Source organism: Schistosoma haematobium, chromosome 6, assembly GCF_000699445.3.
Source record: "Schistosoma haematobium chromosome 6, whole genome shotgun sequence".
Classification (NCBI taxonomy): Eukaryota; Metazoa; Platyhelminthes; class Trematoda; order Strigeidida; family Schistosomatidae; genus Schistosoma; species Schistosoma haematobium.
Window position 1 is genome coordinate 18672844 of NC_067201.1, and position 12886 is coordinate 18685729.

Genomic DNA, 12886 nt, shown 5'->3' on the forward strand with positions numbered 1-12886 from the left:
CGTTTTCATGCACAGCTGGTTATATTAGAAAGTAAACATATAGAAAAACGGATTGGCATATATATATATATAAATATATATCACTTTATACGTAAGCCAGATTAAGCATCTATAATTAACCACAGATTCAGATAATTTTTAAGGAAAACAAATTTTCCACGATGATCATAAGTTAACGCTCACAAACAACACTAACATATGTAAATAATCACAAAAGATGAAGTGTGAGTGAATAAGAAAATAAATGAATACTAACCGAATGGAGACACCATATATACTTTATTATATACCTAACAGTCGTGAACTTGTCGGTTATGTTCCACTCAGATCAACCACAAACAAAATCAATCTCACTTATCTACAACACAGCGCCCTCAATAATAAATGTAACATGGAAAAAACATAATAAACATCTGCAGCTGAAAAATTTACAAATTACATTGACAACACCAGCACATGCAGCACATAATGAGTAATACCTGTGTAAGGGATATAGTACTATGTAGTAATAACAGACCGATTGATGAGGTAGTAAGTATTCATCAATTGAGGTGGTTGGGACGCGTGTTACGTATGCTTATTCTCTGCTTACTTCAACAGGGGATGTTTTCTAGTGTAGGAGTAGACCGGAAGAAATTTAGTGGCAGCCTAACTAAAACATAGCATTGGCCCATGAAGTCACAGACAATTGGACTGACCCATGTTAAAAAGTATAGATAACCTGGTTAGGGTCCGCGTGATTATCGTAACCAATGGTTAAAGACTTTGGAAGACACGGCTCAAAATCGTTTGAAGTGGCGCAGTGCATTCGTTCTATATCTTCCCCTAAATTCACCGTAACCTTTTTTGATTTTGCTTCACTAAATTATATATTTTTTTCGAATAGTATCTTCGATGCCCATTCTTCCCCATTACCACTGATACTTACTACCTCTACTATTCTGTGATTTGGCCTGACAATTCCATACCTCTGTGCTACTGGGGTATGACAACTTGAACTGATGTACTTACGTAGCTGGTTCTACCTTATGACTGACTGACTGACTGACAAGTTCCCCAAATTTTATCGAAGTTGAAAAGGTCATAACTAATTTGAGGCAGGTCAGAGTAGCAGAATCCAGAGTCCTGTAAGAATGGTGGATTAGTTTACCAATTAGGTGAAATGAGATACCAAAATCTGAACGTATTTTCTCCTGACTAGTATCATTCGACGATCTCCCCAGTTTAAAAAAAGAACGGAAACTCCTATGTGGTAACAACAGAGGAATTAATTCGAGCAAAGTAGCGTCTAAAACACTAGTCTCAATAGTCATCCGACGCGTAATCAGGGTTTGTGAACTGGAAAATCGAAAACCCGGGTTGGTTTGAGATCTGTGTATGAGTGTAGGTCAAATACCCTTTTCTATTCACATTTTCTAGACTCTACTTTCTGACTATCTGACCGACTGATAAATTTCTGGTTCAAACGTGCACATACGACTACCCGATCTCTAAGCACCAGCTAATTTCCTTAGTCGCGATAGAGTTTCAGTATTAAAAATATTGCAGTTATCTGGAGTGTGAACGTGAGGACTAATTTCATAAGATGTGGCAAAGAACATGTTGAATTTCTTAATCTCCTTGTGTTTTGGACGTTGGAGATGGTGTTGGTTGTATTAAATTCTGTACCGTTTAATGACAATGGCACATTTACTTTCTAGTTTCGGAGTATCATTTTGTCTAGGTAATTCATCCACTTGACCAAACTAGGCTGTCTGTTTTTATTTAATTATAAATCGTGTACAGGTATTATGATATTGCTAATGAGTCACAATATAAAATGGAATGCCCCTTTCGCATGCAAAAATGAAAATGCGTGGTATGTGGTCTACAGATAAATTAAATTAGGGACTAAATCATTTTGTGCAATTTCTTGACTGAAAAGAATAACCCTAAAACGTTTTATATCTGACTGTATTTGGTTTCAGTAGGGTTAAGTTCTGAGTGCAAGTGCTATTGATTTTGATTCTACATCTGGAAAACGTTATTTGATAACTGGATCACTATCATAATTAGAAGTATCGGCGGATTCAGTTATATCTAGTTTAGGATTATAGTACATCAACAGTAAATTAGTGGATAAAAATCGATTCTCCGTGGATAGTCTATTCGTCGAATTTACAAAATACTATACTATCATAATCATATCAAGAAATGACTCTAGGTTAGTTAAATATGAAGGTGTCGGTGTTTGTTTGGTATGACTTATGTAATTTGGATTCTTTCGATGATCATTTTTATGAAAAATAAATCCAGGATACTTAACAGAATAAAAAAAATATTACAAATTAAACAAATAATAGCAGTACACGTTATTTTCAGTAACCACTAAATCGGTATTAAAAACATCAAAATAATTCGAAAATGTTTTTCTAACTATAAAAAAGACAAGTAGCCGAAACGTTTCATGCAATACAAAATCCTTCTGCCCTCAATAGAAAGAAAGGCCTGAATACTCATCCAACTTGGATTGTTTATCCAAACAGCCACATTTAACTCTATTCATTCCCGGCCCAATCTCCACCTACACTCAAATTCTAACTGCATTCTTTCATATTAAAAATTAGACATTTTTCATAACCACCATCATACACAGAATGACGTCTCATACAGAAGCACCTTAACCAAAAATTCCACATGACATTGATATAATCAAACCTATTTCCGGTGGAACTCAATACTTCGTCCTTTTCCTGTTTTATTTAAGGTGTGTTAATTTGATTGCACTATCTATTTATTTACTCTGAAGAACTGGCTTACATTAAGTCGCGAGACGTCGGAAATTTCAATTCTTACTATTTTGGATATTCATAAGAAGTAGTATAGCAAACAACTGTTAACGCAACGTATAATTTATTTGAAACAATCAAGTTAAACATTGCTAATGATCTTTATAATAATAGTGTGAATTCACCGGTGCAGAGTTAATGGGAAGTGCTACATATGAAGCTTGTTTTCTAATAGGTTGATGTGAACAGAAAAACAAGAAATCTTGACAAACTACGGAAGCCATTTTTTGGGAATAAATCGAGTAGTGTTCCAGTTGATTTGTCTTCTCTCGCTCGAGTGCTTGTCAACCCATCAGATGATAGAATAGTTTTCGTCTCTCTATGCCAAGCAGTTGGTCTCACTCCGAACTCATGCATGCTAGCCTCAAGGTTAAACCAGTCAACCTATCGCGTCAAGGTCCTAATCTATAGAAGCGGGTAGACAGACCAAGGACGTAAGATAGGTAGATACCTCATCAGTCCGTTTCCATGGTGCAGGGTGTTAGATCACGAATAAGTCTTTTATATTCCTACTGAGACTTTGTCGATGACCTAATTATAAGTAAGGGCTCGAACAGTTAAGCCTTTATTTGTAAACGTGACAGTGCAGACTAGAAATGAACTTGTCTGCTGAAAAGTACTTAAAATTCAAAATTCTGAAATCGCCACTCAAAGCACCAGTACTTTTATTTGAAGAACAAAGAATTTCGCGTTACCTTATATTCGAATAAGTCTAAAAGTGTGCGACCAAAGAGACTTACCACAAAGTAACCCTATACATAGGCAAAACAATGCCATATAACCGAAATAGAAAGTAGTTTGAAATAGACCAAACATTCTGAAATTGAAACAAAGAAGAATATTAATAGTGAGGATTTTACATTTCAGTCATCTCTACTACACACCATACTACCTACTTTTAATTGTAACATTAAATGTTTGGTTAAATAGAGCCTTGAAAAATGTGTTTTACGTGGCAAAACGAGACATAAAAAGATGGATTTCATTTAGTCGGAAAGTATGTTTTACTGTTTATGAAGTATAATGTAGAAAACTACAGCAAGGCCATCACTGATTTTCGTTTTAAGTCAGGTCTCATAAATGTCTTAAGATAATGAGTTGCATGACAATTTAGAACCCACAGTGTCGTGATAAATGAATATACACAAATCCGATACGACTATCCTTCATTTCTCAACACCACATCTCAAATTCACCACTATTCCGCCTCTACCTAGTCCTATATCGCTAAATGGTGAGCCATTCAGATCCAGCTGGGGAAACATGTAAGTCACACGACCCATCGGGACAGAGTGGAACTACCCTGTTTGAAAAGTGCAAACACAATAATGGACATCAGGATCACTTAGAAAGTGACACCACTGAATATAGGCAATTTATTGAAGATATCAATGACACGTTATATACTAAAATAGCAGCCCAAAGCTGAAATACAAGGAAACATATGTTGACAGATACTCACTTGGTTTTGAAGAAGTAGTAGTAAATCGAATATAAATATGCATAAAACGTGATCGATGCACCAGAAAGAAAACTTGTCCATTGCCTAATAAAGCAGGATATTAACAGTAATAACAATAATAATAAAGGCCATCCAATAAAAACACATAAGAAAAGGAATACAAGAATATTCATCAATATATGACAGTGCGATCAATACTATTTTAATGCAAAGAAACCTTGGTGTTTAAGTGTACGTTGTTCTAGTTGAACTCGGTGGTTTTTCCAATTCATTAAAAATAATTTGCTAAGAAAATTCAGAAACTAGTTTTCCAATGAACAACATAGTTTGATAATGTTATTAAAGTATGTGGTTTTAAATCGCTTCAAGGAATGGAATCGAAGATGTTATAAAGATTTGACGGTACAACGATTTGTGGAGGCTAAGTGGTTAGATCTCTTGATTTTTTTTACCGTCGTATTACAGACCTGAATCTTGCTTCAACAACCTTTTTCTGACCAACAAAACAGTACGACTGATACTTACACAGAAAGTGCCATAAAGCAGAAACTTAGGTAAATGCGTTACAGTATACGTCTTAAACTAAAATGAAACAGTTAAGCATTGTTATCTCTTTCTAGTCACTCAATAGCTAATATTAAATTATGGACAAGTTAATTTCAAAATAAACTAAGCTACCAAAAATACTAATGCGTAAGGATATATGTATGTGGATTAATCCCGATAAGAATGCTTAGATGGGAATTATGAATCTGTTGAAGAAATATATAGAAGGACTTAATGGGCTTTTACGTTACATCCCTAAACTTACGCTAGCGAAATGTGATATTAACTTTACCATGAGTTGCATCCAGATCAATGACAATCTTAAAGATCTATCAATATCACAGGAGAAAATACACTTTTAACAAAAATTTGAGTTGGAAAAAAAGCCGCAAAGTAGAGTTGCATTAGTTATCTTAACAATAATCGCAAATCTTGAGTATAATATTTCATACTGTTATTAAGTAAGACCATTCTCATATGGAGTTTTCATAATTAGACAGAGAAGAAATAGATCAGATATAAAGTAGGAATTTCTGCATTCAGGATACCCGAACCTCGGTCAGCAGAGAGGATTCAAACCTGAAAACTGTCAGAAAGTTAAGTGGATTGGTCAGTAACACGACTCTAAACAAGTTTTCATGGTAAAACTACAAAATAATTGAGTTAATCTCACTTACCAACGATAATCCTCGGAATTCAACAAGAAATAGGTGCCCACAACAGTAACAGACGTTGTCACAGCAATTAGAAGAAATAAAACAAGCAAAGTAAAGCCAAAAACAAAGTAAATTTTATACGCCCAAAATGATGTGAAGACAAAATATCTACAATTAAGCAATTAGAAAGAGAAAAGATGAAAAGTTGAAGTGTGAATTTCCTAGTTATAAAATACAAAATATTCTCTTCTGATTATGTTAAATTAAGTTTGATGTATATTCTCATTTACTGATAACAACATTCAGTTGAACTATAGTAGCTGGTCGGAATGGAGGAAAAGGCAATCAAAATAAATGTCTTAACAATAACCGTCCATATTACATAAATATCTCCAAGTAGATAAGTAATCTCGTAACTGAACGGTGCATTAAAAATGTTTGACATCTCTGAAATAAACGTTCACTGGTTCAATTTTGATTTTCCTATGGTTATATGAATATATGACATGATATTTAAGTATTAGTAAATAACTGTGAATCTGTTGGTTGATTTTCGGTGCTGACGTATAAGTTATTTAATCAAATTCAATGTTTTTCCTACATTCAAAAAAGGTTAGATGGGTTCCATCAGAGATAGACTTTGCTGATCGATTTGATAAGTATTTGGATTACGAATTCTTTGGACACAAGGTAAGAAGGTATTAGATTACTCTTTATGATGAAGTATTGGTATTTTAACCTAAGGTAGATCTGTGTAAACTTGGTCGATACTATTATCATTATTTAGTGGCTGAGAAATTGATATTACACAAATTTATGTGTACAAGTTAATAAATTAGTTTGCTTATAAACATTCCACACATATTTTCTATTAGGCTGGATAATAAAATGTAGTTTTAAATACCTTTGTCGCATATCCGTAGTCATTATTTAATCACCCATTGTAATTACACCAGTAAATCGAATCCCTCAGTTTGAGGCTGAAAATTTCTCTTTCTCTAACAAGCTATGAAATAATTTGAAACCCACTATCGTTTCTAATTACAATGGGATTGTTAACTAATTCCTCACTGAATATGCATACAGTCAAAAAGATAGTTGAAGCCATCTACGGTGTTAAAAGACTCCAGCGACTGGTATATTCGTTAGCGTTTCATGGCAGAAATGTTACCTTTTTTTGAGCGGTTTGTTCGTTTAGCAAAGGAGCTTTCCTATTTAGTTGACACAGTTTATTTATAGCAGAGTTTATGCTCACTGTTAGTCTGTTTCGTATGTTTATTCGAAGAAATTAATGAGTATAAAACTGACTATCACTTAACTTGATTCATTTTTTTATCCATTAGTTTTGTCTAAAAGGTAGCAGTGTGAATAATCTGTAAAGAAGGATTATTCGTATTCGCTTGTTGCTTCCATGATCTTTTGCGCGTCTTTCTAGCCTTTCAACAAGTACTTACTATTTCATATGATTGGACAGCTTCTTTAAGTTTATGGGATTGCTCATACAACTGTATACTGACCCAACTAAATTCATCGTCCTGTTAATAAGTCGTTCAGTAGATTTCCTAGTTAAAATCATGAGGCCACATTCTATCAATTTAATCCTGCTTGCATTTCGTAGCGAGTTACAGTAGTAATAGGTTTGGTTTGTTGCGATTTCGATAATCTTGTATCTTCCTGACAGATATTGTTCTTTAAGCGATGCATACCGCTTGACTTCATTATAGTTAATACTTAACCATTTTACCTATTAAACTGCCAACAATAGTTTAATATTTCGTTTACAAACGCATTATTGACTGTAATCCCCAAAAGAAAAACACTGGGTTATACATTTTTCTTATTTGTCAGACCTGTAATGTTTATTCGCATTTTACTGTAATGCTAATAATAGTTTTCAGTATGGGGTTGTAAAGATTGTTGAACTTTTTTAAAATCACGAACCAATGTAAGTTAGACCATCACTGAAAAAGTAGAAGCACATTGTTATGACCTTGCGTCTCCCAATTATTTTGTTTTTGCCAAAATCCCCGTCGCCAATTGTTATGACCTTGGGTGTCTGGTTTTTTCTGTCACACGACTTATCTACCAATCCGGATACGACTTATACGAATCTTCACACTAGGCCAACCAATGACGTTTAACCGGTGTGGGCAGTTTAGTGTCCTTATTGGTCCTATGTCCTACGAGCCCTTCCACTTGAGTCCAGAACAAGATACCAGCTTCCGAATCAGAGCAGATCAGACCAGAATCAGAGCAGATCGTTTATTTCAGGCATACCTAGTTTATATATCAATCACACAGACCGCAACGTACCATAAAATAGGAAATAATATTTGTACACAAATAAGCCCAAAAAGTGGCTGTGAATGTGGGAGGCAGTAGTTAATGAGCTGAACATAACTTAAGAACCGTAAATCGTACAATAATAAGTTATAGGTCAAAATAAAGCTTATAATAAGAGGAATATAAATATATGTAATGTAATTGTTGAATAATTATACAATAAGAATATTTATAGAATATTAGTCCATTAATAGTCCTCGGGAGTTACCTGTAATTTAATCTCCACTCGGACATAACACCTCCCCCTTTTTTTTTTTTTGAAAAACCCAACTTTAGATTCTGATTAAAAAAAAAAGAATCATATGTGACTTTAAATTCCTCAACATTCTCCTCCTCCTCGAAATAATGTTGGGTCCTTATGGCTCCAAAATACAACTAGTAGGACTTTATTTAAACCATGTTTCTCGTATTGACTGGAGAAGCCACTAAAAATGACTAGATGATGATGAACGACCTTTGATCTGAGTTCATTATTTTCAAATTCATTATGAATCTCGTTAGCAGATAACGAGTCATTAAGAAAGTCAACGTCTAACAGAATTAAATTAGATTTTTGGCCATCATTCGACTCAGCTGACATATTTCCCTCATTGTTATAAGAAGTTTCATCAAAATCATATGCATTATTCTGAGAATCAATATCTGACACACTGTCATTAGAAATGGGATAGGTTGACTCAATATAAAATTCTGTCTTCCGGTGATTTTGAGTAACATCTGGTACAATTTGGTTCATCGTGTTGCTCCAGTTATTTTCTGAATACGAGTCACCATAGCTTTCTCGACTAGTAGCACGTGGACCACAATTTTGTTCGAGCTGACGTTTATTTTCGCAGCTAGACAGTACCAGTAGTGTTTCATTTGATTCTGGACTCTGGGCATCATCTACAGGATCTGGCTCCTGATCATCTGGTATTGTCACAACTTCATATGCATTTAGCACAATATTTTCCTGCTCTGAGCTGGACACGTTACCAATATTACGTTTTCCTTCTGGTATAGAGGGATTTGAATCCTGCACCGGATATGCTTCTGAAATGTCCATTACTGCACCATTATCTGCATGATACATAGATTTCTTATTTTCTGCTTGAATGCAAAGTCTGCCCAAAACTGTTATAAATAGCTCTTGTTGCAAGGCAAACATCTTCTGCTGGTGCTGTAATATTAACCGCAACTGTTCGAAAGAAATCGACATTTTTTTTGCCAATAATATTAGCTCCAAAAATCACCGGCAATTATACAGCTAATTTATTTCCAAAATCTGAGTCACCACTTGTATTATTATTATTTCTTTGTTGCCAAAATCCCCGTCGCCAATTGTTATGACCTTGCGTCTCCCAATTATTTTGTTTTTGCCAAAATCCCCGTCGCCAATTGTTATGACCTTGGGTGTCTGGTTTTTTCTGTCACACGACTTATCTACCAATCCGAATACGACTTATACGAATCTTCACACTAGGCCAACCAATGACGTTTAACCGGTGTGGGCAGTTTAGTGTCCTTATTGGTCCTATGTCCTACGAGCCCTTCCACTTGAGTCCAGAACAAGATACCAGCTTCCGAATCAGAGCAGATCAGACCAGAATCAGAGCAGATCGTTTATTTCAGGCATACCTAGTTTATATATCAATCACACAGACCGCAACGTACCATAAAATAGGAAATAATATTTGTACACAAATAAGCCCAAAAAGTGGCTGTGAATGTGGGAGGCAGTAGTTAATGAGCTGAACATAACTTAAGAACCGTAAATCGTACAATAATAAGTTATAGGTCAAAATAAAGCTTATAATAAGAGGAATATAAATATATGTAATGTAATTGTTGAATAATTATACAATAAGAATATTTATAGAATATTAGTCCATTAATAGTCCTCGGGAGTTACCTGTAATTCAATCTCCACTCGGACATAACACACATCCCAATAACTCTCTTATCATCACGACTAATCATTCTTATGTCCCTTTATCATCTCGCACCGCTAGTGCAAACGATTCGAGTACATGGAACGTTATTCCCGGTCCCCTGAAACCACTCTCTAAAATACATGTAGGAGCTTTGAACATCCGAACACTGGGCCAAATAGGACAACAGGCTTCCTTAGCTAGGACTTTGGGATCTCGCGCCATCGATGTGCGCTACATCTCCGAAACGCGCATACAGGATCCGAGTAGCGCCATTTATTTGACCTCACTATATCAAAATAAAGAACCAACTCGATTCACGCTTCGTGTATCTGGGAGCCCAGATGCTGCTTCCCGTAGCCTCGCCAATGTAGGTATAGCATTGAGTCCTAAGGTAGAACTTGCTCTCCTAGACTGGATCTCAGTAGACAGTCGTTTGTGCGCTGTCCGACTAAATGGAACAGCAAGGACTCGGAAAGATAGGGACACAGGTTGTTGCCTCTTCGTCGTCTCTGCCTACTCTCCTACTGACTGCAGCTCACATGATGTGAAAGACGAATATTACAGAAAGCTTTCCGACCTTCACTGAAAAGCTAGGCGCTCTGATATAGTAATAATGGCTGGTGACTTTAATGCTCAAGTAGATAAACTAAGCGAAAAGGAAGGATACTTGGGCGGATCTTATGGTGTCGTGGCTCAAAGAACAGATAATGGCGATCGTCTGTTCCAGCTATGCTCAGATAACTGTCTGTTTCTAGCAAATACTAACTTTACGCATAAAGAAAAAACATCTTGTGACATGGCGATCCGTGGAATCTTCCCAACGTTGGACCAAATAGATCACATCGCTATCAGCCACCGATGGAGGGGCTCGATAGAAGACTGTCACTCATCCTGGAGCACATGCTTAGATTCAGATCATGCTCTAGCGCGAGCGCGTATTTGTCTGCACCTTACTGGACGTAGAAAAGACTCTTCAAGGAAACCTCTTAGGGTTCTACTTAATGATAGCCAAGCTAAGAATATTTTTCAGGAACAACTAGAAAACCAGTTAGACAGCCACGTAAGTGATGCCCACCCCGAGGCAGCGTGGAATGATATTCGAAAAGCTGTGAAAACAACAGTGACATCTGCTAGTAAGGTCAACCATAAGGTTAGCGAGAAACACTGGATCGCAGCAGCATCTACCGCACTGACAGATGCTCGAAAACTCATTCCATCTGGCTCTGAACATAACGAAGAGCGGAGTCAGCTTAAGCGCAGGCTGATAAGTAGCCTAAGCAATGATCGCGAACAGTGGTAGGTAGCGAAAGCAAGAGAGATGGAAAAGGCAGCGGCAGACAACTGTTCAGACTTGAAAAGAAAACCGGTATTATGAATCCAACTGCTAGTGAAACTATCTCCGAAAACGATGGACATATTGTTCACTCTCAATCCATGAGATTGGATCGATGTGCAGAACACTTTAGGGATCAGTTCAACAGGCCTTCAATCACACTTCCGTATCCCACGATCTCCAGTCGACCTGAATAGCAAGTTGATGTAAGTCCTTCAACTCTTTACAAAGTTAAAAAGCTATAGGAAATCTGAAGTGTGGGAGAGCAGCGGGCCCTGACAGGTTTGCCCCTGAGATTTTCAAGGATAGCGGTCCAGTATTAGCAGCGAGATTGAATGAGGTCTTAGATAGAATCTGGGGACTGGACGTAATCCCATCTGACTGCTCTCAATCTCTGATTGTGCCAGTCCATGAGAAAGGACAAAAGTCCCCTTATGATAATCACAGAGGAATCAGTTTGACTAGTATAGTGTCTAAAATATTAGCTTCAATAATACTTTGACGCCTAACTAAAGCTTGTGAAGAGCAGACTAGAGAAAACTAGGCTGGTTTTCGACCTGGACGTGGTCGTATAGACCAGATATTCATACTACGTCAGGTCCTAGAACATAGACACACATTCATACGTCCCACAATCGTAGTATTTCTCGATGTTAAGGTGGCATTTGACTCTGCTGATCGTGAGGTTCTATGTCAGTGTTTTTCACTGAAAGGAGTACCAAAGAAGTACATTAACCTTATAATGGCTCTCTACTTGAACACAACTGGTCGAGTGAGAGCTTATGGCGAACTGTCATCATAATTGATTACCTCAAGTAAGTGATGTTCGTCAGGGTTGTCTACTCTCTCCATTCTTGTTTAACTTTATCGTTGACGTGCTTTTAGAGATAACACTTTCCTCATTTAAATTTCCAGAGGTTGAACTTTTACCGGGAGATTCACTTGTTGACTTAGAATATGCCGATGACATAGTTCTATTTAGTGAAGACGCTGACAAAATGCAGAGTCCTCAAAACAAAGGAAGAGATCACAATGGATGTCGTCCGATGTTACCCACCTACCAACGATAGCGGTGGAGAAGATTAAAATTAATTTGATAGGGGGTTTCAGTCCATAGTAAACAAATGTTCAGGAAAACACCTGACCATCCTGATGGGGAACTTAATCTTCGAGGTTGGTATGTACAATACCGGGTATAAAAATATCATGGGATGACATGGACTGGGAGAAAAGGCGGGAATGGTGCAAGAATGATAAATCTACATGTTTTAAACAAATTGGCTATATGTGGTAGCATTTTTACTCACGAAAGTTATATGGGTTTCCACCGACTACGCTATAGAAAACCAGATCGATCGCATCTGCATCAGCAGGCAATTCAGAAAATCTGTGTGAAACATAAGGACAAAGAGAGGAACTAACACAACTGCAGACCACCACCTGATCGTGACAATACAAAAACTAAGGCTAGAGAAGAACCGGAAAAGTAGACGAACAGAACTACAAATTTTCGACGCAACCTTCATTTGAAATGTTGACAAACTCAGCGACTTCAATATAGCTCTCAAAATTAAGTTCTAAACATATAGAGAACCTTATACATACAGATACCTAGGTAAATCTAAACAGAGAAAAAACAACAAAAACGAAAATAATTCTTTCTATTTCACGGTTTCTCATCAACTGCGTACAACCTAGAATTATAATTACCTACATTATTAACAAATGTTAAACAAACTTTAGTTTTTGAAGTTTATATAAATGTTCGAAACGTTACTAAAATCATAATGATAAAAAGAACACGG

General features: G+C 36.5%; 1 protein-coding gene across 7 annotated transcripts in view; it reads right to left on the reverse strand.

Moving 5' to 3' along the window:
* The window catches only part of TM9SF3_5 (Transmembrane 9 super member 3), a 41049-nt gene that overhangs the window by 570 nt on the left and 27593 nt on the right, over positions 1-12886 (reverse strand). For 5 of the 7 annotated variants that reach the window (XM_051217039.1, XM_051217038.1, XM_051217042.1 and 2 more), the window contains 3 exons: positions 5514-5660; positions 4291-4374; positions 3569-3645 (listed from right to left, as the gene is read on the reverse strand). In XM_051217039.1, coding sequence (XP_051065672.1) covers positions 5628-5660 — 33 coding nt within the window. In that variant the 3' untranslated portion in view covers positions 3569-3645; positions 4291-4374; positions 5514-5627. The remainder of the gene's footprint in view (positions 1-3568; positions 3646-4290; positions 4375-5513; positions 5661-12886) is intronic. The other 2 variants (XM_051217040.1, XM_035731865.2) reach the window with 1 other exon arrangement.